At 48.3% G+C, this 25,631-nt stretch overlaps 1 protein-coding gene across 11 annotated transcripts in view; it reads left to right on the forward strand.

Annotated features, from left to right (window-relative positions):
• The first annotated feature begins 379 nt into the window (after positions 1 to 379).
• Positions 380 to 25,631, forward strand: part of PLEKHG3 (pleckstrin homology and RhoGEF domain containing G3) — a 43,963-nt gene continuing 18,711 nt past the window's right edge. For 3 of the 11 annotated variants that reach the window (XM_059914432.1, XM_059914437.1, XM_059914439.1), the window contains exon 1: positions 381 to 580. In XM_059914432.1, coding sequence (XP_059770415.1) covers positions 545 to 580 — 36 coding nt within the window. In that variant the 5' untranslated portion in view covers positions 381 to 544. Of the gene's footprint in view, positions 581 to 1,764; positions 1,919 to 2,289; positions 2,492 to 9,481; positions 9,544 to 25,631 lie in introns of those variants that run through there. The other 8 variants (XM_059914433.1, XM_059914438.1, XM_059914429.1 and 5 more) reach the window with 7 other exon arrangements.

A 25,631-nucleotide genomic window follows, 5' to 3' on the forward strand; every position in this document is an offset into this window, starting at 1 on the left:
GCAGCGTCCTGGATCTTCCTTGAGGTCCAAAGGGCAGCTTGAAAGAGCTGCTAATCAGGGAAGGGAGTGCAGAAACACAGGAGGAGCACTCAAGAAACAATAGTGCAGCCATGGGGCAGCGTCCGGGTTCCAACTCAAGGAACACACATAACAATATTTTTGAGTTCTTCTGCAGGAACTAAGGCCCCCATCCAGGTGGAGGATGGTAACTTCAGGCCGAGCACAAGATTCCTGGAACACTGCCCTGTTACCTCATCACCAACCAATCAGAAGAAAGTCTGCACACAGTGGAAGGTAAGAAAGAATCTGACGCCCTCCCCTGATGATTCTCCCTTGAAAAACTTTCCTGGGTGAGCAGAATCTCTAGAGTTGGTTTTTGGGCAGGAGCGTGCCATCTCCCCAGGTTGCCGGCCTCTTGAATAAAGCAAGGTTTCCTTTCCAACCAACACTTGTCTCTGGAGTATTGGCTTTCCAGCGGCAAGCAGATGAACCTGATTTCCGTTAACACCAGCTCACAAGGCGGAGGTGAGGATGGAGGGAGACAATGTTTGTAAATAGCATAGCAGGAGCCCTACAAATGGTAAGCATTCACTAAATTAGTTATTATTACTGTCAGTAACGCGATTACCTGCCCTGGCTGAGGGGTGCTGCTCACCGATGGTTTAGTTAAGTCAGAGGCCTTCTTTGGAAGCTGGAATTTGAGATGGGCAGGAAGGAATTGATAGGATTCGGGTGATGAGAGAAGAAAGCAGGATTAAAGAAAGGCAGAAGCCTGAGGCTGAACTGGCTCTGGAAGGCAGGAGGAGACTGGGGCTTCTCACTTTCCGGCCCCCCAGCCCGGAGCCTGGCGGGCTTTATCTGGCAGAGCCCGTGGCGGCTGTTTACCTCCGACACCCCCCCCCCCCGCCCCCCGCCTTCGCAATCTCTTTTTTCACCTTCGCAGTCGGCGAGGGCAGTGCTCTGCTAGGCTGGAGCAGGCTCTCCCTCCCTGAGGAATGTGCGACCCTCCCTCTCTGAGGAATGTGCGTCTAGCTTCCCGGGCCGATCCGGCCCAGCGCCTACCTCTTTCCCCCGCCGCGGGTAGCCAGGGGAGCCCCGCGGTCTTCACCCCACCCTCCGCCAGGATCCAGTTTCAAAGTCACCTGAAAGCCATTTCCTTCCGCGCACGCCCCTCCCCTCCCTGTAAATCACCTGGGGCTTGCATTTGCCTGGAGTAGCTTATTTTTCTTTTCCTTTTTGGCTTATTTTGTTTTTTAACGTGAATATTAGGCGTTTACTAGACACACTTACCTCTACTGGATGTCAAGTATACCCAGTGGTTCTGATGTCAGTGTCCCATCCCTCCTCCCATCCTGGGCTTCTCTTCTCCTGTCCTGTGCTGGGACAGCATCTATTTTTCAGCACATTTATTGATGAATTACTTCGGGTTTTTAAGTTTATGCCCTTGCTCAGAACGCAGCCGATCCTTATTGAGTATCCCTGTCGCGCCCTCAGCCCCTCACTTTCCAGGTGTGCACCTTTCGATGCCCACATGATTACATACAGACATAAAAACAGGAGACAGGTTCTCTTCGTTTTACCAAAATGGGTCCTTTATTACACGGGTTTCTGCCTCTTGCTCTTCCCACCTAACGGTCTCGTGGTGGACTTCCTCCAAGTTATCGGCTTCTTCATCTCTTTCTTGTCAGCTTCTCGGAGGTTTGGATTTACATCTGTAAAGGGTCACTGGAACCGAATTTCGGTGAGGAATTCAAGACGTGAGTTTCTGACTCAGAAAAGCCGAGGTGACCTGCTCTGGTAGGATCAGGACTCCCAAGTCCGATCCCAACTAAGGACTCACTTGGAAGCCCCCTTTGCTGTCCGTACAATGGGGGCTGTTTTGGCCGTCCGGTGACCTCTTGGGAGGCAGTGATATCAGGTCTGTGACACCACTGTGAGTGTCCCCCCTCCCGCCCCCCAGGTGCGTCTTTGTGTCTTAGCGCATCTAGGTTGCTCGGGGGCGGCTAGCGTTCGGCCGGGCGGACACCGCCGGGGCCGCGCGCTCGCCCCACCCGCGGGCGTTAATCATTAGCGGCGCGCAAGCCCCCCTCCCGCCGCCGCAGCCTTTACCCCGGGTTCCAGCTCGCAGCGCCGCGAGGTTGCCCCCGTCCCCCGCTGAGCCGCCAATCGCGGGATTCCAGTCGCTGGCCCGAGTCTCCACCCACTGGAAAAATTCCTGGTCCGCCCTCCCTGTCCCCTCCCGCGGCTGCTGCCGCTCTGCTCGGCCCCGACTTCCTGCCGGGCGCTGGAAGGCGCGCGCGGGCTGGGGTCCCCGGGGGCCGCGCTCGCAGCTGGCCGCGCCCCGGCCGCCAAGGGGCTGGCGGTGGGCGGGAGCAGCCGGCAGCCTCGGCCCCTTCCCGGAGCGACATTCAAACTCGCGCCCGCGTTGCGGCGGCACCTGGGTGGCTTCGCGCGCCGTGCGTTCTGGATCCAGCCGGGCGGCCGCTGCTCGGTGAGTGTCCGTCGGTTCTCCCCGCGTCCTCTGCGGGCGCAGCGGGCCGAGCGGCAGTGCCTGGAGTGGTTTTGAAGCCCCCGCCCTCCCGGGCACCCGCCCCAGCCGCCTGCGGGGTGAGGACTCGGCGCGGCAGAGGGGGGCCCGGGGCCACGTGGGCTCCTCCCAGGGCGACCCTCCAGGCCGAGGGCTGGAGCGCGGGAGGCTCGTGCAAGGAGACATTTTTCTGTCCTTTAGCCCCCACCCCGGAAACGAAAGGAGCGAATGCGCCCGGTGACTCCCAAGAGGCTCAGTTTGAAACTCGGGAAGCCCTCGAGGCGGCGCCCACCCGCGCCCACTGCGCGCTCTTTTGCCCGAGGGCTGGTACTTGCCTCGGACTGTGGGCCCGGGAGGGGTGGACTCTTTTGGGGAAGGACCCGAGCCTCTGGTCCCGGGAGCCCAAAGGCGCCAGCAGCCTGTTCCGGGTTGGTGTCACACAGTACTCGCTCTGGGAATCTCAGCTCGCGTCCTGGAGGGATTAGAGTGGGTGCCAGCAATGGGGTGTCGGGGAGCCGAAAGCACAGAAGCCACTGCCTGCCACTGCCTCCCTCGACCTCACCCACTCCCGAAACCGGTTTGGTTGATTTTCTCCTTATTCGCAGCCCTTTGGTCTGGAACGCTAGGAGGAGGCGTGCAAACTCGAAAATTTCAAGACGTTTTTAGGTAGCTACTTTTACTCTTTGGAGCTGCTTTTGAAAACAAAAGGAAGAACGGAGTGGGAAACGTAATGGTGGGAGGCTGGAGGGGTGTGGCCTGGGGTGGGGCGGTGTTATAGCGGCCACTGTAAGAGTTTCACCCTCGAAGTCACTTGCCTGTCTCCTGCTCTGGGGCCCCCAGGAGGCGATCCGGATTGCATCGCCCTACAGGGAACCCTGGACTGGGGGTTCCCAGAGTCTCCTCAGCCCTGCCTCTGCACGCAGCTCAGTCACACCAACCTTGCTCATAGAAATAATGAGGGAGAGTAATGACAGCCCCGAGGGCTCCCCACTGAGCACATTGCCGGCCTCCCTTAAGGAAAGTGCCTTTCTAGCCTCGCCGTTGCTGGACTGGGAATGGAATCCTGAGTGACGTAGCTGGGAGTGACTTCACCCTAACCATTTCCAGCAGAAAACCTAGGGAGTAAGAACCCAAAAAAGGTGTACCCCTTCCCTCTGTTGTTCACCCTCTTCCCTGTGGTCCTGGGATGCCTCATCTCATCTCCTGCTGTTAATACTCCTCTGTCTCTGCTGCCCCCACTCCCTTCCCAGAAGGCTGGGCAGCCCCTTAGATCCCTGGATGTCTTGCTCTGGGGATGGAAAAGGGAGTCTGTGTGGGGTAAACCAAGTCCTAGAAGCAGAGAAAGTGATTTGCTTAAGAGCTGCCTTGGGCTTTTCTACTGCATTTTATTAGAAGTGGCACATCGGGGAGAGTGGGAAGAGCACTGGCATGGGAGCCCAGCACAGGATTTTGCCTCCGCTTTAGTCCTGGCTCTACTGTATGGCATCAAAGATTGCTAGGGTCATTTGGGCTGGAAGGCACCTCCCATGTGCCTACGCCATTTACACATGAAGGCAGCAGAGCCCAGAGATGTGACGTGACTGGAGCCTGGCTCCTGTTGGCCAAACAGGGACCAGAACTCAGATTTCCTCATGGTCTAATCCATGCTTTTCCCAACATGACCTGAGCAAGTCACATATTTTTTTCTGACTCAGTTTCCACATGAGTAGAGTTGGGGACTTGCCTGCTTTTCTTCACAGAGGCTGTGGTAAGGATCAAAGGAAGCCACGTACGTGGAAAGTGCTGCATAAACTCCTATACAAAATGAAGGGCTCACTGTGGCTAGGAGGGGCCCTTAAGAGCTTTACAATTTACTGGATACATCCCATGTGTGCCACAAGGAGACGGTAGATACCAGGAGCCAATGGTGGATGTTTACACCCCTGGCCTGTAATAGCTCCAGGGTAAACATTTGCCTTACCAAATCCACAGCTATCCCAGGGTCACCGTGTTTACCCTGGAGGTGGCCAAAGGCCATGGCCTGAGGGATGACCAGGGCAGGAAGGGAAAAGGAACTGTGTTCCAGATGTATGGCTTGCCCCTTCACCTCCACTCTCCTCTCAGAACCTTGTGAAGGCTCTGGTTCCAAGTCTGGGGGTCGCTACAAGCCCAGGCTGAGCACTGACTTTGGAGGGTTAATCGGGAAACCAACTAGCTATTCCCTGTTGTGTTGAGGGTTGAGGGGACTCTGGGCGTTGGAAGGGTGCTGCCTTTGCAGCTGCACTGACGGCTGTCTTCAACTCCTCATTTGCCCCCCTCTCCCCATCCCAGGCTGCCCCTCTGGCCCAGGCCGCTGCTCAGTCCTGCCTCTCTGGCCAGCTGCATGTCCATAGGCCTTTGTTTCAGGGTTGCAAGCCCGCCCTCCCCAGCAGAAGCCCTCAGGTTGGGGCCCTGGCAGCTGGAAATCACTACTGCCAGCAGGAAGGCTTTACTGGAGTCCACAAGGGACCTGGCAGACCTTCATTTCCTCTTGTAGGTCCCATCTGGAGCCCCCAACTTGCCCCTGGCCAGATTCTCTCACCATCTTTTCTCATCTTTCCTCCCCTGAATGGATAAATCATGTTCTTTTTCTTCCTACACTCACACTTCTTAGTTCTATTTTAAAGGATTCATTCATTCAACAGGTTTTTTGGCATCTACTATATATGAATGCTGGATGCAGAGGACACAGCAATGAACAAAATATATGACAGTCATTAACTTCATGGAGCTGGCTTCTAGTGGGGGGAAGCTGTCAATAAGCAAGATAGATAGTGGAAAGCAAGTTAATGATAAGCAGAGCAATATGATAGGGAAGGTGGATGTGAATGGTCATGGCGGGGGTGAGATGGCATTTTAGATGGGGTGGCCTGGGAGGCATCCCGAGGAAGGGCTATTTGATAATACCTGAAGGAGGAGTTTCCCTTCGCCTCTGGTTTCCTTTTCTTGAAACCCAGTTCAAGCAACTCACTGCAGGGCTTGACAGCTTACTAGCCCTGCGGTGCTAAACTCCTTTGAGCCTGTGTTTCTCACCAGTAAAATGGAGTTAGTCATCATACCTACCACATATGGTTTTGTGAGACTGAACAATGAGCTAACGTGTGTTAAAGGCTTAGCAGAGCCTATAGAGGTCATCAGTAAGTGATAGTCTTTTATTTTGTTATTTCTCCAACCAAATTCTGCAGGGGTAGCCCAAGATATTTAATGCCATTGCTAAATGAAAAGCTTTCCGTTTCAAGAATTAGGCAAGTGGGGAATTAGAGGCAGGTGAAAACAGAAACCCTAGTTAGTGCAGACTTTCTAGTTGGTGAGACTTTTCAACCATATCCTAGATTCTGGGGGGGTTGAGGATGTGGGCCTCCCAGGTGTGTGTGCTGTTTCCCCTACTGACAGGGTGAACTGGGGGCAGCCCTGACTCTCTTCCCTTGCTCTGGAATTCCCCCTCGCTTCCAAGCAGCCCTGATGAATCACACCTTCGTTCCTGGCCTCTCTACTCTGCCTCACAGCTGGGAAGGCTATCTGCCCCTCCCCCAACGTCCTGTAGATAAATTACGCTCAGAGAGGGAGAGAAAGGGATGGTGAAAACGAGGGAGGGGCAGGAGAAAGCCGGGCAGATGGTGGGTGGAGCTGTTTTAGGAGAGCCTGCAGAGGTGCAAGAGGATTCTGATGGAGGCTTAGAGACAGCCCCAGAAAAAGTTTCAAGAAGTGTCCACCATGGACCAGAATTTTGAGTAACAGAATGGACAGGCACTATGAGTGCTCAGAGTCTGGCTGGACTCTACTCAGCTCTGCACTGCTTCCACCCAGGCAATCTGAGGAGTCTCTTCCCCTCTCCGCTGGAACCAGGACCTTAAAGGGAGGGGCCTGATCTCAAAGCCTGCTGTCAAAACCTGCGGTGAGCGGTTTCCTGGGGGCCTGGCCCTGGCTCAGGAAGCAGGGATGGGCGGTGGAGGGCGGGTCCCGGGGGGAGTGGTCATCAGCCAGACCACTCCCTCTAAGAGCCCTGTTGCATGAGCTGGACAGCCAAGCGGGCCCTGTGGTGAAGGAGCTTTCCGGGCTTGCCGGTTGGTGCCTGGAAACCAGGTAAAGCTAGATATAATATGGCTTCAGAGGAAGTGGTTGGGAAGGCCCAAACAGCCTCAGGCATTTTTATGATGTTGGGTGACCTCAAGTCAGAGGAGAATGAAAACTGGGTAGGGTCAACTAACCTGTGAACAGAAGGAGGAGGTACATCCAGAGATGCTGGCAGCCCTCTGGGTGTTGGCTGTCTGGGATAAAGGCTGGCCTTGTTAACAGGGTCTCTGCTCTGTTCTTATTTTGATTAGCAGCTCTCTGAAGGCAGGGACTCTGTTTGAGTCATCTTTGTTCCCACATAGCATGGAGAACAGTGTAAAGTGTAATCAACAGGGCATGATGGGCTTGTGCTGGGGTCCCACCCTGAGGGCAGTCTGGGCTCGGTGATCTCATCTGCTCCAGTTTTTGTTCCATGGAGTTAGAGGAAGAAGTCAGTGGTGGGGGTCAAGCCTAGCCCTTGGTGGGCTGTTGCCGTCTGGGAATGACAGCCAAGGGAGAATGGGGCTTTTTATAGTTCTCTTGCTGGCCTTTGGGGAGGGAGGCCTCCTGGCTTAAGCTCAAGGAATGGATTTTTAAGGACTCTCAAATTCTGTTTCATGCTGAGCAGAGTCTGGGCCAACCACAGGACCTGAATGAGGTACTAATGGGCACAATGGTAACTGCATGTAGCCTTTTGGGAGATAGAGTTTGAGGGTACTAGGGGTTGCTCTGATTGTTGCTGGAGTTTGGCTGAGACTGGAGGGAGAGATGCTACAGGAGTGAAGTCTATTTCACTATGGTAACGGGATCTCGGGAGGAAAGATGGGTTCTACAGGTACTGGAAGCTCTTAAAAAGTCATATCCTTTACTCCCCAGGCCACAAGACTCTGTGTGTGTGTGTGTGTGTGTGTGTGCACGCACACATAAATCAGAGGTTCTTGACCAATAGATGGCAAGTGTTTATTGAAAGGAAAAGAGAACCAGTATTCTTGTGGTCTCTATCCTGTGCATCGCTACATCCCCAGTGCTTGATGCATAGTAGGATTCCAATAAATATTTGTTGAATAAGTAAAACCCTACTGTGTGATGAACCTTTAGGAATTAGAGAAATTTTCACGCTCTTCACAAATGTTCTAATCCTGTCTGGAAGTATCTAGGATAGAGTGTAAGATTCTAAAAAGTTGAACCTGTGGTCAGCTGCTCTGGCACAGGGGCAGGCAGCTCTGTATTCCTCCAGCCTGGGCAAGTGAAAGGGTGCCTGGGATCACTGGGTCCAGTCCTCCCGGGCCTGCTGAGAGTTTGCCCCCATGCATGTTGTGTCCAAAGTGGATGGTAGGGTGTACTTATAGTCTTGAATATAGTTCATCCCATAATATGTCCTATAATATCCCATAACACCTCTCCTACCCTATTCAGGACATGGCCACCCAGTGGCCACCCACATGCTTATCTGCATGTAGCCAAGAAGGTCTCCAGATCAGCCAGGACTCAAGTTCCTGCATTTTTTTCACACCAGCTCCCTAAGACCCTGTTTAACTCTTATATAGGAGTTGTGTCATCCTATTTCCAAGCCCACAACTGAAAGGAAGCAGCAAAGGAGAGTGTAAAGAGACCAGCATAGAGAGGAAAAATGACCACAGTGCAACTGAGAGTTGACACTGAGAGTGGACAGAGATCAAGACACTATGCAAAGCAAGCACGAGCATAAAAGCCGGGGGTCATTTATTTAGGGGGAGTGGCTTGGCACGCCTTGGCCCTTGGGGGGATCATTATTTTGATAATTGATGCTTTGCTGGTAATTGTGACGCTGAGTCATCAAGAAAAGGTTAAATGATGTTCCCTTGACTGTTTAGGAAGGCAGGGAAGGAAGCGTGTAACATGTTTTTAAAAGATGTCCCAGTCAGATTGACTAAAATTTTTTTTAAAATTTATTTATTTAATTTATTTATTTTTGGCTGTGTTGGGTCTTCATTGCTGTGCGCGGGCTTTCTCTAGTTGCGGTGAGTGGGGGCTACTCTTTGTTGAGGTGCACAGGCTTCTCATTGCGGTGGCTTCTCGTTGCGGAGCACAGGCTCTGGGCGCACAGGCTTCAGTAGCTGTGGCACGTGGGTTCAGCAGTTGTGGTTTGTGGGCTCTAGAGCACAGGCTCAGTAGTTGTGGCGCACAGGCTTAGTTGCTCCATGGCATGTGGGATCTTCCTGGACCAGGGCTCGAACCCGTGTCCCCTGCATTGGCAGGCGGATTCTTAACCACTGCGCCACCAGGGAAGACCTAAAATTTTTATAAGTGTTGACTCTTAGGTAATATCAGTAGTCCTCTCAACAAGGCAAAAAATAAGTGGTGGTACCCTCAACTACAGATAAAGAAACTGAGTCCACCCACACAAGGTAGGTAACTTTTCTGAGATCTCTCAGCTAAGACTTGGCAGGGATGAGGTCTGAACTTCTAAATGACCCTGGAGCACGCGCACTGAGCTCTACCCCAGACTGTTTGGAAACCGGGCACACTCTTGAAAACATGGCTTTTGGACAGCTCTCTCTGCAGGGGTTCCGGCTAGTCAAGGTTTTACTGTGTTACTGTGGAGCCAGGATGGGCCCAAACTTAATTCAGCTCCACCCATAGCAGACTGCCAGTTATCCTAAAGGGCGCTTGCCTCAGTGGAAACAAGAATGCCTTTAATACATTTACATTTTAAGCACCTACCTGGGTGCCACACAACACTTTCTGAGGCCAGAAAATGTTAGGGAGGAGCTGCAATTTCAAAAATCCCAGGCCTCTCTCCGTCAGGAGCTTTTGTTCCTTTGTTTCGGTTCTGGATGCTACTGGGAGATGCTGTGCTGTGCAGTCTCGGTGCTGGTTGTTCCGGTCTGTCTCCAGGGTGGCGGGGCCCGCCCCTGTGTCGGAACCCCTACCCCCTTGTTCCCACCATCCAGATCTGGCAAATGGTAATTTTATCCTATTTACTTCTCTCATTTATTATAGAGATAGAACGTTACAGATGCAACTGAAGCTTTCTCTTTCTTCCTAATAGCTTTCTCTTCCCTCCCTCCTGCCCCAGAAGTAACATTCTCTTGAATATGGTGTTTATCATTTCTATGAATGTTTTTATACTTTTTACTGTTGTCTGTAAGTAATTTATAGTTTCATGTTGTTTTAATTTTGACTTGTATAGCATCATGTTGAATGAACATTGTTGTCTAGATTGACCCATGTTGAAATATTTAAATCTAGTTTATTCGGTGAACTGTTATATGGTTTCTGTTGCATATTACAGTTCCCTTATGGACAGACATTTAGGTTGATTCCATTTTCTCACCACTATAAGTAATAACTGTATTTATTATCCATGCACCAGTCTTCTCTACCATGTATATCAGTGGTGGGATTACTGGGTTATAAATTTTGCTTTTCAAGTTACGGTCAAATAATGTCCCTGAGTGATTTGTAACCAATTTATGTTCTTACCAGAAACATGAGAGCCCCTACTTCACTAACATTTGGATTGTGTCTTGCAATCTAGTAGATGTAAAATGGTATTTTAAAATTATTTTATAAATTGGTATTTTAAATAAGTGCTTTTGATTAAAGATAGGGATGAGCACTTTTCATGTTTATTGGCTAGCCGTGTTATTCTGTGAGGCTTTGCCCTTTACGTTAAAAAAATAATTTTTAACCAGGTAATATATCCACATGATTCAAAACTTGAAAGGTAATACAGTGAAAAGTCTCCAACATCTGTTCCCTTGCTCCCAGCTCCCCACCCTGTGACAAGTTAGAGGTTCTTGGTACTTTTTCAGAGCTTTAATTGCCATTTTCTTTTTCTTGTTGATTTTTAGGAGTTAAAAAGTATATATATATATTTATGTATGCTAAATAAATGATAATAAATAATCTTTTTAGGTTATATTCATTACATATAGCTCTGGATTGTCTTAACTTTATTAATGTCATTTTTCATAGGGAAGTTTTAATTTTAATGTTGTCAGATTTGCCAGTCTTTTGTTCATACTTTCTGTGTCTTGTTCAAGAAATCTTTTCCTACTCTGATTTTACAGAAACATATTTAGTATATTTTCTTTTTAAGTTTTGCTTCCACACTTACATTTTAAATTCACCTGGAATGTATTTCTTTTATGTGACAATGGTTCTCAACTTTGGTTACGTATTAAAGCCTCATGAGGAGCTTTTTAAAAAAGTACTACTGTCTGAGCCTCATTTCAGATCAGACCAATAAAATTAAAATATCTCAGGGTGGAGCCTAGGAGTGGCTATGAAATGCCCCAGGTGACTTTTATGTCCAGCCAAGGTTGAGAACCACTCAACCTTGTAAGATGGAACTGATTTTATTTTTTCCAGAGGACTAGCCAGTTTTTCCAGTACTAGTTATTGAACAGTCTATGCTTTTCCTGCTGACTTGTTACTGTTAAGATTTGATTGATAACTTTATTGAGATATATTTCACATATCTTAAAATTCATCCATGTAGAGTGGTTTTTAGTATATATTCACAGAGCTGTGCAACAACCCCCGCTATCCCTGCATCTTTTTTTTTTGGCCCAGGGGCCCTGCTGCTCGGCGGCTTGTGGAATCCTCGTTCCCCAACCGGGGATCAAACCTGGGCCCTCAGCAGTGAGAGCTCGGAGTCCTAACCCCTGGACCACCAGGGAATTCTCTCCACTATGTAATCTTAAACCATTTTTATTACCCCTAAAAGAAGCCCTGTATCTTTAGCAATCATTTCCTATTTCCTCCATCCCCTAGCCCCAGGCAATCACTAATCTACTTTTATCTCTTTAGATTTGCCTATTCTGGACATTTTACATAATGAGTTCGTACAATATATAGTTCTGTTGACTAGCCTTTTTCATTTAACGTGGTTTTCAGAGTCATCCGTGTCGTGGCATGTTATCAGTTCTTCATTCTTTTTTATTGCCAGATAATATTCCATTGTATGGGTAGACTACATTTTGTTTATCCATTCATCAGTTGCTTTTCAAGATACGGTCAAATAATGTCCCTGAGTGATTTGTAACCAATTTATGTTCTTACCAGAAACATGAGAGCCCCTATTTCACTAACATTTGGACATTCTAGCTGTTTCCACTTTTTGGTATTATAAATAATGCTGCTATGAACAGTTGTGTACAACTTTTTGTACGCAGTATATAGATCCCCTAGCTTCTATATGACCTACTGGGAGATGATTATTTACAAGTTAACTTTTTGAGGAATTGCTAAATTGTTTTCCAAATAGGCTACACTATTTTACACTCTTACCAGCAATGTGCAAGGGTTCTAATTTCTCCTCATCCTCACCATTACTTGTTATTGAACATGCTTTTGATTTTAGCCATCCTAGAGTGAGTAGGAAGTAGATTTAGTTGTGGTCTTGGTTTGCATTTCCCTAATGATTAACGATATTGAGCATCTTTTCTTGTGCTTATTGGCCATTTGTATATCTTTTTTGGAGAAATATCTTCAAATTTTTGCCCATTTTAAAATTGGGTTGTTTTTTTTTTATTGTTGAGTTGTAAGGGTTCTTTATATAGTCTGGATACAAGTCTATTATCAGATTTACAAATATTTTCTCCCATTCTGTGATTTGTCTTTTCACTTTCTTTTTTTTCTCTTTTAAAAATTTTAATTTAAAAATTAAAAAAAATTGAGGTGTAATTGATATGTCATTATTGGTTTCAGGTGTACAACTTAATGATTCAATATTTGTATACATTGTGAAATGATCTAGTCCACTTTCTTTATAGTGCCCTTTGAAACACAAGTTTTAAATTTTGATGAAATCCAATTATCTATTTTTGTTTTGTTTTGTTTTGTTTTGTTGTTTGTGCTTTTGCTATTGTATCTGAGAAACCATTGCTCACCCAAGTTCACAAAAATTTACCCCTATATTTTCTTCTAAGAGTTTTATAGTCTTAGCTCTTACATTCAGGTTTATGATCCATTTTAGCTTAATTTTTGTATATGGTATGAACTAGATGTCCAAATTCATTCTTTTGCATGTGAATATACAGTTTTCCTAGTACCATTTGTTGAAAAGATGATCCTTTTCCTATTGAATGGTTTTGGTACCCTTAATGAAAATCAGTTTACTGTAAATGTGAGGTTTTATTTCTGTACTCTCAATTCTGTTGCATTAATCTATATGTCTATCTTTATGCCTTGGTAACTATAGCTTTGTAGTTGGTTTTGAAATTGGGAACTGTGAGTCTTCCAACTTTGTTCTTTTTCAAGATTGTCTTTCTGGCTCCCTTGCTTTTCCATACAAATTTTAGGATTAGCTTGTCAATTTCTACAAAAATACCAGCTAGAAGTTTGAAAGAGATTGGATTGAGTCTGTAGATCAATTTTGCTAACCTTAAGAATGTTAAGTGTTCTGCTCCATGAACATGGGATGTCCTTCCATTTATTCAGGTCTTTAGCTTCTTTCAATAGTTTCCAGTATACAAGTCTTACACTCCTTTTGTTAAATATATTCCGAAGTTTTTAATGCTTTTGCTGTTGTTATAAATGGGATTGTTTTGTTTCTTAATTGCATTTGGGGGGTGTGGGCTGTACCATGCAGTTTGCAGGATCCTAGTTCCCCAACCAGGGATTGAACCTGCTCCCTTGGCAGTGAAAGCGTGGAGTCCCAACTACTGGACTGCCAGGGAGTTCCCCTTAATTGCATTTTTGGATTGTGCACTACTAGTATATAGGAGTAGAAATGATTTTTTGTGTATTGATCTTGTATCCTGCCATCTTACTGGACTCTTTCATTAGTTCTAATCATTTTGTTAGTGGATTCCTTAGGATTTGCTATATATAAGATCATGTCATTTATGCATAGAGATAGTTTTACTTCTTTTTTTTCAATCTGAATATCTTTTATTTCTTTTTCTTGCCTAATTTTCGTGGCTAGAATCCAGTACAGTGTTGAATAGAAGTATCATGAGGGGACATTCTTGTCTTTTTCCTAATCTTAGGGGGAAAACATTCCTTCTTTTGCCATTAAGATGAAACGCCTGTGGGTTTTTTTGTAGATGTTCTTTGTAAGACGGGGATGTTCCCTTCTGTTCCTAGTTTGTGTGGTGTTTTTATCATGGAAGGGTGTCAGATTTTGTCAAATGTTTTTTCTGGGTCTATTGAGGTGATCAGGTGGTTTTTATATTTTATTCTATTAATATTTAAAATTATATTAATTGATTTTTGGATGTTAACCCAATCTTGTATTTCTGGGATAAATTCACATGGTCATAGTGTATACTCCTTTTTATATGTTGCTGGATTCAGTTTGTTAGTATTTTGTTGAGGATTTTTATAGCCATACTTATAAGGGATGTTGGACTGTAGCTGGTTTTTTTCTTGTGATATCTTGTTTGGTCTTGATAACAGGCCTCATAGAATGAGTTAAGTGTCCCTTTCTCTAATGTTTTTTGGAGGAGTTTGTGAAGAATTGCTTTTAATTCTTTAAATGTTTGGTAAATTCACCAGTGAAGCCATCTAGTCCTGGGCTTTTCTTTATTGGAAGTTTAAAGATTATTAATTCAGTCTCTTTACTTATTAACAGGTCTCTTCAGATTTCTTCCTGAGTCAATCATTGGATTATGTCATTCTAGGAATTTGTCTAGGAATTTCATCTAACTTATCTAATTCATTGGCATATAGTTGTTCATGGTATTTCCTTATAATCCTTTAAGATGTTCTTTTTTGTCTTTGATGTTCTGCGTTTATACTATGGATGATGTGTCTAAATGTGAACTTCTTTTAAATTTAACTTAGTTGTGCTTTCAATATGAGGACAAATGTTCTATGTTCAGTTCTGGAAAATTCATATACATTCTGTCTTTGAAAATTGCCTCTCCCCTATTCTTTCCTTTTTCTTCCTATGGAACTCTATGGACCTCTCTCTTAATGTTTATATTTTCTATCTTATTCTTTGCATCTACTTCAGGATAATTTCCTCAGTTTTTTTTTTTTTTCCATTTCACTAATTCTTTCTTTAGCTGTATTTAATTTTCTGTTTAACGTACCTATTGGCTTTGAAATGTCAATATTGTATACAATTCACCTGTGAAAAATCTGGGTTTGAACTGCATGGGTCCACTTATATGTGGATCTTTTTCAATAAATATGTACTACAATACTACACAATCTGCAGCTTGTTGAATCCGCGGATGCGGAACTGTGGATACAGAGGGCTGACTGTAAAGTTATATGCAGATTTTCTACTGTGTGGGGGGTTGGTGCCCCTAAGCCCCGTGTTGTTCAAAGTTCAACTGTATTTTATTTCCATTCAGTACTTTTTCAAAGTCCTTTTCAGATTTTTCTTTTATTTCTAGCTTTTGGAGTACCAGTTTGTTCCATCTTCTGACTCGCTTGTCATGGTTTGTTTTATTGTGTGGTTTGTAATTTTTATACTGATCTCCTCTTCATTGGGTTGCAAAGAGTGGGATGCTTAAAAGCAAGGTATTTTGGAAGTCTGCACTTATTTTGGTGATGAGGTCTAGGACATATCAAATGTGTGGGTGAGTGGCTGAGGTGTGGGGTAGAGGAAAAGACTGACAGAGGAACTTTGCATGTCTGGCTGCTTCCTGTCATACAGGTCTCTGCCTAAGAGTCACCTTTTCAGAGCCTTCCCAGGCCTCCCTAAATGTCTCCACCCCCCAGTCCTACTGTCTTTCTTCTGTTTTATCTTATCACTGTTAACACATCACTATTCAGAAATATATTAGCTATTTGTCTACCTTTTGTGACCTTCCTCCATATTGGAATGTAAGCTCCATGATCGTAAGGATTTGTCTTTTTTTTTGGGCCACCCCACGTGGCATGTGGGATCCTAGTTCCCTAACCAGGGATTGAACCCGTGCCCTCTGCATTGGAAGCACCAGAGTCTTAACCACTGGACTGCTGGGGAAGTCCCCAGTAAGGAGTTGTCTTATTCACTGCTACGTCCCCAGCACCTGGCATGTGGTTTATACTGTGCATAAATTTGAGTGAGTTTGAGTAGTCCTGTTTTTAGATGGAAGTCATCTGAGCCCCAATGCTGCAACTTTCAGCTGGGCTGAGTCTGACCAGGTAGCAGAGGTGAACAGTTTGCCTCTCCATCCCCAAACCTTTTACTGGACCACCACTGGAGATATCTTTTTCTCCCATTATAAGAGCCCAGAAAATACTATCCATCCTGTGTGCTTCAGCCTTCTTCTGGCATGAGTTCCACAGCTGCTAAAATCAGTAGTAGGGATTTGAGTGCCAGAAGCCCTGGGGGAAGAAAATGCACAAAACCCTGGGAAGATCTGGTCCTTACCTTTCGGAGGCTGTGATTGAGTTAAGAAGACAGCACACACAGAAAATAGGTTAGGACGCTTGCCCACTCAGTGAGTCTGCTGTGTAGATTAGCGCTCCTTTCGGTAGAGAAGGCAATCTGTGTGCTGGCCCCTGGGTCACATGCCGTCACATAAGTGGTTTCTGGAGGGATCTATGGGCAAGTTATGAATTCCCAGGTGACTCCATTTTGGCCTCCTTCTGAGGTTGCCCCATGCTGTAGGAACTTGTTCTGAGCATAGTGTTACTTGTAAAAGGGCAGAAAGTGCCTGTGGGCGTTCCCATGATGTGGGCTAAGGATGGCACCTTTCCATTCGTCTTTGGCTGTATCTCTTGGCCCCATTGGTTTTGGGGTAGGGGAATGGTGACAAGCACTGGAATTCCAGCAAACCCTGGCTTTCCCACTTGCCTTGCTGCACAGCTTTCAGTGAGTGAGTAAATGGCTCTGCCTCATATGGTTATGGTAAGGAGAGTTCCTAGAGAATGTGTTTATTAGCACAATGCCTGCTACACCCAATAAAATGCTAGTTGATATTATTCCAGTCCGGCACCTTGGGAGCCACTTGTGCCTCAGTTTCCTGATCTGTAAAATGGGGAAATAATACCCAATCCTTGCCTGCCGCCCCTCCCCTCTGCCCCTGGCTGTTGTAAGGGTTAATATCCTCAGGCTTTGAGGTCCTGGGGTGGGGGAGGAGCTGCATAAATGGGTTATTGTTGTGCTGCTGAATGATCTGGCTTTGTTCAAGTGTCTTCAATATTTGACTTCCTGCAGTTAGTGTCCCCTGACTTTAATTGCTATAGATATTTGCATGTCCTCAGCGGCTGGCGGCGCTCACCTGCCCGGCTGTGACCTGGGTCCTCACCCAGCCAGGGACCTTCTGAGTTAGGGTGGGAAGCTCCATTTCCTCTGTTAGGGGCCCCCCAGGAGTCAGGAATGAAAGAAATGCAGAAAGTATGACCCACACGCGCAACTGATTCTGAATAGGACATTTATTGAAGAGGTTTTGCAGGAGGTGGCGGGTGCTTTAATTCCCAAGGCTGTTGGTGGCAGCTCTCTGCTCGCCCCAAGCCTGTTAACTGCTTGGCTGCTGGTGCTTAGGGAGAATGCGGCTCCCCGGCCCCACGCGGCTCTCCTGGTGCTTGGATGGGAGCCGTTTTGAGAAAAGCGGTAGGTGCCGGGCTGGGCCAGGCCAGGGGGTGTGAGTGGGGCATGACCAGGACTATCCCAACTCCAGACCTCTAAGTCTTGCCAAACTCTCCTGTGAAAAATCTGGCCGGCCACAGACTTTGGGGCAAAAGGTAAATTTCTCCCTTGGGGCTTCAGAAACTAAGGATGGGTGTAGGAGAGTTGGTCCCTTTTTAATCCTGTCCTGGCTTCTTCCAGTGGATTTGTCCATCGAGGCCAGATGAGAGCAAGATAATCCTGTGTTCCTCTTAGAGGCGACTGCAAGTGGTTCTGCGAGGGGCTTCGGAGGGGCTTCTGATCTCTGAACACTTAGAGTTGTGTGATGAGAGAACGGGGCTGTTTCTAGAGGGACCCAGCACATACTGGGAAAAGCAGAGTTGATCTCCCACTTCTTCCTGAAGTTTCCTTTTCTCAGAATCCACAGAGGGTGGTTATTTTGGATAAAATCAAGGGGTGGCAGTGGAGCAGGTGAAAGGAAGTTCTTCCCCACCCACCCTGTCTTTTCCCTGGTGCCCAGGCCGGGGCAGTGCCCACCACTTCCAGAGCTCTGGGCTGCAGGAGCAGGGAGGTCAGGGGGCAGATTGCCACTCTGCTTTGGCTTGACTTTCAACCCTGAATCAAGGCCTTGATTTTCCAGGAGCAGGACTCTGCTGCCTGGGCCATGCCACTCCATGCCCTGTGTGTACCCGCTCATCCCAGAATCTGGGGTTTGGTGACAGCTGCCCGCCCTGTCTGAAGTCTGGTCTGTGTGACCTCTCAGCTGAGGGAGAAAGCTGCTCTCCTCCCACCAGGGAACTGGTTGGATGAGTTTTCTCGGGCCTCCCTGGTTGAGGCCCCTTAGAAGGGAAGGCAGGGACCTGGGGGCTGGGGGCAGGTGCTGTGGGGCGGGGAGGGGCCCTCTCCTCTCCCTCTCTCCTGCAGTGGGATAGGGATCCCTGGGCGACAGGTGGTGCAGGAGGCCCTGCTCTCCAAAGGGCTGGCTGCCTTTGAGAATTGACCTTGTTGTGTGAGGCTATAAGCTCTGCCTTGGAAAATCCACTTTCCTAACACGTCTGGGTCAGGTGCCAGGCCCAAGGTCAGCGTCCAGGGCAAAGAGGAGGTGTTGGTTGGAGCTCTTCTCTTGCTGTTGTGCCCGAGGGCCAGGGAGGACCAGGGTGCATGACTGATGGTAGCAGTTCATGAAAAGGGGGCTGCTCACATTTACACACTTTTCCGGGTCTGGGTGCTCTTGCTTGGAATTGGAGACCAAGGTGCGTTTGAGGGAGCCTCCCTAATTCTAATTTGCTTGGCGAGGGAAAGTGAGAATTTGGGGAAGGGAAAAACCCTCAGGTGGTAAGATGTACACTGACTGCTCCCCCAGGCCAGCTGGGAGCTGCTGTTCTGGAATCACAGTGGGAGATTCCCTTCTGGTTAAGCCCTGGTATCTCAGTTTCTAGACTTGTCGTTCTCCCCCTGCTTTTAGCAGCATTTCATTTATGTGTAGGTTCATATCTCCACATTTATCGGGGGTCTCGTTTCTTCCCCCTTCACAGGGGTTGGGATAGGTGTCATTCTTCTTTCTAGCATATGCTCCCTGACTGTCTCTTTCCTCCTTGAAGCTCTCTGTAAACAGTCAGCACTTTCTTGGGCCTCTGGATTCTTCAAGAACACTCTGGCTGTATAGATCCCTGAGGCCATAGCCCCACCTGGCGGTCTGTACCTTTTTAGGGCAGTTTCTCACACCTTGTCTCCTGGAGTCTCGGTGGTGGTTCTTCCAGGCCTGGCCCGGGTGTGCCCTTCCCCACAGTTCCTTCGGTCTGTCCTCGGCCTGCCTTCCAGCCTCGCCACTTGCTGCCAGACGCCCCAGGTCCTCGAGTGGTCCAGGTCCTTTCGGGACTCCACTGTCCCATGCTGCCACCCAGATGCCTTCAGAGCTCTTCTTCATCTGGCAGAAGTTTACTCATCATTCAAGACTCAGCTAAAACTTCACCTCCTTTAAAGCTGCCGGGTCCCCCAGGTGGCACTTGCTACTCCCTCTTCTGTCAGCAGAGTTTATGTGTATTCCTGTACCAGCACTTGAGGCACTGCTTTGTGGATAATCTGTTGATATAACTATTTTTTTAGTTATTATTTTGTTATTATTATTATTACTTTTTTTTGGCCGTACTGTGTGCCTTGTGGGATTTTAGTTCCCTGACCAGGGATTGAACCTGGGCAGTGAGAGTGCGGAGTCCTAACCACTGGACTGCCAGGGAATTCCCCAGATATGACTATTTTTCCTTCTAGAATTCTGTTCCTCAAAGACAGGGACAGTGTCTTATTCCTTTCAGTATCCCTAGGGCCTAGCATCATGCTCGCAAGTGTTGAGTGATTCGCAGACTGGAGGCTGTCTTGCCCTCTCATATGGCTCCAACACCACCCTCTACTTCCTTTTGTTATTATTATTATTATTTTTTCCGGCCGCACCATGGCATGCGGGATCTTAGTTCCCCAACCGTGGATCGAACCCGTGCCCACTGCAGTGGAAGCGCAGAGTCTTAACCACTGGACCAGCAGGGAAGTCCCTGCTTCCTTTTGTTATTGATGTGCTTGTCTCGTTTCTCCTGATAGAATATCAGCTCTTGGGAGCGGGCTCTATGGGTGATTCATCTTTGTGTCACCCACAAGGCTGCAATGTCCTTGTGCAAAGTAGATGCTTGAATATATTGTCCAGTGAATTCTGAAGCTCATGACTTGGGAAGGTCCAGTAGTGTTAATCCCTAAATGAGCGGTAGACCCTGTGGTACAGATGGCTCACTGCCCTGCTCTCTATCGTCCAGCGAGTTAGGAGCAGAGCTAGCACTGGTTTTGAGCCGTGCTGGCTGGAGTCCCAGGGCTGTTCATACACATTCTGCTGCTTTCCCCTCTTTGATATTCCCTGTGACTTAGGAAATGGGGCTTTCCCCAGTACCTTATGTCTTTGTTAAATGCTGGCTCTCCCATATGTCCACCCTGGAGATGGATTGTGTTTTTTCTTTAAAACCCAAGGACCAGTGTCAAGGATGGTTTCTACCGATCACTTCTTTGTGCTTTTGTGCTGCCTCACATCACCTTCAATTCTGTTCCTCCTCAGGCCTGTTGTCCCCCATGGCTTTGTTCCTCTCCAGCTCCTAGCTGAACATGCCGGTCTCTACCTGTGGAACCCTGAGGAATGTGCCCTGCCTGCCACAGCAAAGGACGGTGACTCATTCATACTTCGTCTTCTGGTTTGACCTTCTGTGGGGCACAGATATCAGACTTTTTCCTTTCCAGCCGAATTGCTTTATGTTTGCCCTTATGATATCATGGTCCGAATGTATGTTGGGATCGTAGATGATGGATGATTGGTGGGGTGAGTGTGGAGTGGGGAGGGGAGGGTTAGGTCATGCTGGTTCACCAGGTTTAACCCATATCTTTATTATTGATTTGAGATGTAGGTCACCTTTTGTAGGTACACATCAGAAAAATCTCTTGTCCTGGTGCTGTGGAGCAGATAGTAATTCATCCATCCTCCTCGTCGCTACCATTTATGGAGGGTTTACTGTGTGTCAGTTGTACAAATTGCTCTACTTGTATCATCTCAATCTTGGAGACCAGTGAGGTTGGTAGTATTGCTGTGCTCATTTTACAGGTGAGGAACTTGAAGCTTGGTCAGGTCAAGTGACCTGCCCAAGGCCACACACAGCCAGCAAAACAGAGGAGCTGGGGTTCAAACCACGTCTGCCTGACTCCAATGCCTGTGAATCCGTTTAGTGCATTTAACCTCTGCTCTGCGGACTCCCACGTACTCACGTACTTGCTCATTCTCTCCTTCTCTTCTGACAACTCAGATCTAGTGGGCCCCTCTGTTGCCACTTGCTTCCAGCTGAGATTCTCCAATGCCTTTGAACCTGTTGCAATAGTAAGTGCTGCAACTCTTGAAAGTGTGGTTCAAGCCAAGAGGACTCAAAACAAGCAGCCCCTATAGTGGGCATAGGGGGGCAACTAGATGGCTAATTTGTAGCGTTGGGTCCCTGAATTTTGCTGATAAGGAGGGTTGGTCCTGTGAGCCTTTCTGACCTAGAGATGAGAGAGGTAGGGCCTCTGGGAACACTGGAGGTGTCTGATTTCTAGCATAGCCTTTAGCTCCTCCATCTTCTGGGGATATTCTGTCTGTGTCATTTTACAATTACAAGTTGTGCTGGGAGCAAGCTGACCTACCCTGGCTGTGAGCAACAACAATTTCTAATCAACAGTAATTATTCTCATTTGCCTTCAGTACGTGTTTCTGTGAAACCTCCTGGTGGACTGCTTTTCCTGGGGTATTTGTAGGGCCATTTTATTGTAGTCCCTTCTCCAAACTGCAAAGTGGTCCCTTGGCCACTTTCCCCTTCTCCCAGTTTTTGTGGCTGGTCACTTAATATGTGGCATGGCAGGGCAGCTGTACCCCTGCTCCAGTCCCTTGTCTGGGGCGTAGGGTACGGGACTGCTGGGGTGAATGAGCAGTCACTGCTCCTGTGTGCCTCTTGGTGGGTCGGAAACTTGCTGGCAGTGACTAACGTGGAAACTCATTAGACTAGGAGGAACTGGGTCAGGTCTTGACTTTGACTACTGTTTATCTTTCACCTGACTGTGGGAGTGCTCTAGGCACAATCCCGCAGGAATTTATTGAGCACCTAGTGTGTGCATTGCCTTCTGGGGGTGAAAGAAGGCCCAGCCCACTGGGTTTTATTATCTAGTCTGGAAGGAAAACTTGCACATAAGAACCCCCTAGGACCAGTGCTTTATGTGATACTCAGGCTCATTAGAGTTCAAAGAAGTGCATGTGTATTAGTGTCCCATGGCTGCTGTAACAAACTGCAAACTTAGTGGCTTAAAACAGCACACATTTATTATCTTATAGTTCTAGAGGTCAGACGTCAGTCTGGGCCTGCATGGCTATGTTCCTTCTGGAGGTTCCAGGGAAAAATTTGTTCTCTTGTCCTTTCCAGCTTCCTGAGGACGCCTAGATCCTTTGACTTGGGGTCCCTTTTCTCCATCTACAAAGCCAGCAGCCTAGCATCTACCAAACTCTCACTCTTTGTCCCTCTGCTTTTGCTGTCACATCAGCTTCTGACTCCTGCTGCCTCCCTCTCATAAGGACCCTTGTGATTACATCAGACCTACCCACATAATCTAGGACAATCTTCCCCATCTCAGGATCCTTAACTTGATCACATCTGCAAAGTCTCATTTGCCATATAAGGTAACGTGCATAGGCTCCTTATATCCAGGGATTAGGATGTGGATATTCTTGGGGGAGAAGCATTATTCAGTCTGCAACAGTGCGTGTGTTGGATGGGTTGGTGATGGTTGGGGAGACCTTTCTGAGGGAGATGATTTGACCAAATTTGTGTAGGGAGAGAATGTCTGGGACACCTTCCAGGTTTGAGAAGCAGCATGAGCAGCCGTTGAGCTTGTGGGTGGTGGGGACAGTGAGGTGTGGGTGAGTGGTCCTCCCACTGAAACGAGATGCCAGGGGCTTTCCTTTCCTTCCAAGGCTAGGCCGAGGGAGTTTTTTGGACTTCAGTCTGTATGTCCAGACTCCCTCCCAGAACTCAGGTGGGAAGGCTCTACTGGCAACCAGAGCCTTTCCTTCCTAGCAGCTGGCTCAGCCACACTTGGTGGCCCCTGCTATTCCTCGGTGGTGGGAAGAGGAATTCACGAGGGAAAAGGAATTTGAGCCAGCTGGCCTGGGTTTGGCTGGCCCAGAAACCCTGGTCACACTGTTCACACAGCCTCCGTGGCAGTCACGTTGCTCACATTGAACACAGTCCGTCCCTAGGGAGCCTTCCCTTGTCCTCCCTTAGGGTGCTTAGGGCCCCTGCGTCTCTGGGGAGGGACAGGAGGGTCAGAAGGAGAGGGGCAAAGGCCAGACCCTCTCAGGGATCCTCCCCATCCTCAGGAAAGCCTCGATGGTGTGGTGAGAGGTGTCCTCAGCTGGTATGACCTCACCCAGCTCTGCTCACCATCTGCTGGCCGGGGGAGCCGTAGGAACAGACCGGAGAGAGCCCAGCTTCTGTGGGGACAGCGCTGGGCAGCAGTGTGTCTGGAGTGGTGCTGAGCTGGATGTGTGTGTGTGTGTGTGTGTGTGTGTGTGTAGAACACAGCTGGCCTCAGGATCTCAGGGTGAGATCTCTGTGGAAGTTCACCTTGCTCCCGCCTTGTTTGTCTGGAAAACCTGCAGCTTTTCTCTGTTGCTTCCTTCTGGTACCTCTCTGAGCAGATCCGGACAGTGCAGTTGAGGGGTTAGGGGGAAAGGCAAAGGCCTGTGGCTGCCCCTGTTTGGAGAGCCTTTGGAATATCTAGCAGGTGTCGGTAGTTGGGAGATGAAAGAAGGTCAGGAAGGAGGGCCGCGCAGCGTGCAGCCCCCCGAGGAGGGAAGGACTTGGCCCGCTTGCCGGTACCCGCTGATTCCCTGGACTTTGGAGCAGCTGCCTTTGGGAGACACCCCTCTCTCGGTTCCCGCCCGCCTCCAGAGCAGGTGTGGCGCTCCGCCTCTCGGGTGTGGGGCAAAGCGGGGTAGGTGAAAGGATGACGTCAGCCGCCTCCGCACCTGGACCCAGCCTCTCCGAACCAAAATGTTTTCTGGGGCGTCTCCAGAGCGCCGGCCTGCACAGCCTCCTCCCGGTCTCCTGCCTTCTCAGCCCACTAGACCCCGAGGGAGGGCCGGAAGGGAGTGTTGCTGAGTCCTGGGGACTCCCTAGGACCAGAGAAGCAGAGGTTCTCCAGAAGGTTCCAGGTGAGTTCCCCTCTGGGACCGTTCTTTCTGAAGCTGGCGGTGGGCTCAGGGAGCAGGGGCCTACTGCCTTAGTGACAAGAGGTCTGAAGACAGAACCTGGGGGCTATGGTGGGGTTTGGATGGTCACTTTTTTCTGTTGGAGGCAGGAGGCTAGATCAGATCGGGGGCACGGTGCTGAGGCCTCGCGGGGAGGAGGGGGATATGGGACTTGGCTCCGGTCAGCTGTGCTGGGAATCCAAGGGGCCTGCTGCAGCCTGCTTGCATTCCTGCCCGGGGATGTTCAGGGAAGGTCCCCGTTGGTGGAGCCAATAACCTGGAGAGGTGTGGGTGGAGGAAGGGTGTGGATTAAACTTAGAAAAAGTTTAAAAAAAAAAAAAAAGGAAACTGATCTCCCTTCCTCTCCTGCACCGCGACCCTTAAAGGTGCATGTCTGAGCAGCTTATTGGGCCCATCAGAAAGATTTTACAAGACCCTATCAAAGAGAGCTTCCCAGGTGTGGGAGATACAGAGTTTTCTAGAAGACTGACTCACTGACTGATGATTGACTGGATTGATTTGTGTTGAAAGATGGAAGAGATCACTGCGGAGCGATACTTAGGGAACTGGAGACTAGTGTGACAGAATGGGGTGGGCGTGGACATCTGACTTGGGGTTTGGCTGCTGTCTGTTAACTTTCTCTAGGCGCCCACTGCCCCAGCGGACAGTGTCTTCCAAGATGAGTTTGAACACCTGAGTTCTAATCTTTGGGGCTATGGGGTGATGCTCCGTGGAGAGGAAGGAAAGATTGCCTCCGCCCAGGAACACGTGGGCCAGTGCTTCTGCCGTCTCTGTGGGAGCCTGAACTACACACACAGTAATGGTTGGATTGGGCTTTTAGGACCAGAGTGCACTCACATTAGGTGTGATGTCTCTTTTCCCTCTCTATCTAATAGTGTCTGCTAACAGTGCCACTTAGACTCTGCCTTGTCTGGTCTCACTGCCCCATTTGCTGTTCATCCCTCCCTTTCTGGGTCTCTGTGTTCTTTTCCAGCGAGTCCTCCTGCCCAGGAGAGAGAGAGAGAGAGCCTCGTGATCCTAGGTCTCCTGGTCACTGTAGGGCTTCTGTTATCATCCGAGCAGTTACAGTCCGATCCCGATGCCCTCGTGCTTCTTCCCCTCTCTGTGACCTGCAGTCCTTTGACCTGGAATCTGTATTTTTCTACATTTTTCCAAGGAAAGGTTAAATGGGCAAATGTCACATAGTAGGAGGTCTAGAAATAGCCTTAAGGAATCTTAACTCTCTCTCTTTTTTTTTACCTCCATTGGCCTTTGTGGGATAAGTGAAATGTCATGTTAAAAGCCCTGACCTTTATGTCTTAATATGTCCCCCGTGGCTTATGCTGAGGCAAAGCCACGGCATCCAGGGCTGTGACTAATCCTTTGCTGTGGTTCTAGCTGGTGTGAAATCCATCAGGGAGGCAGCCAGCAGCGGGCAGGGGCAGGAGAGCATGCACACTGAAGCCGAGTGCCTGAGTCCAAATCCAGGCTCTACTGCATGCTACTTCTGTGGCCTCAGTTTCTGCATCTGTAAAATGGGGATAATAATAGTACTGACCTCATAGAAATGTTATGAGATTAAAAGGTCTTGTTATGTCTACAGCACTTGGAACATTTTTAGCTGTTAGTCATTATGCTTTCTTTTAACCCCAGGAGGATTTGAGCATGGACACTACTTTGAAAACATGAGCTTGGTTTGCAGGCAGATGTCTGTGTGCAACCAGAGAAAATTTCTC

Source organism: Balaenoptera ricei, chromosome 2 (genome assembly GCF_028023285.1).
Source record: "Balaenoptera ricei isolate mBalRic1 chromosome 2, mBalRic1.hap2, whole genome shotgun sequence".
Lineage (NCBI taxonomy): Eukaryota > Metazoa > Chordata > Mammalia > Artiodactyla > Balaenopteridae > Balaenoptera > Balaenoptera ricei.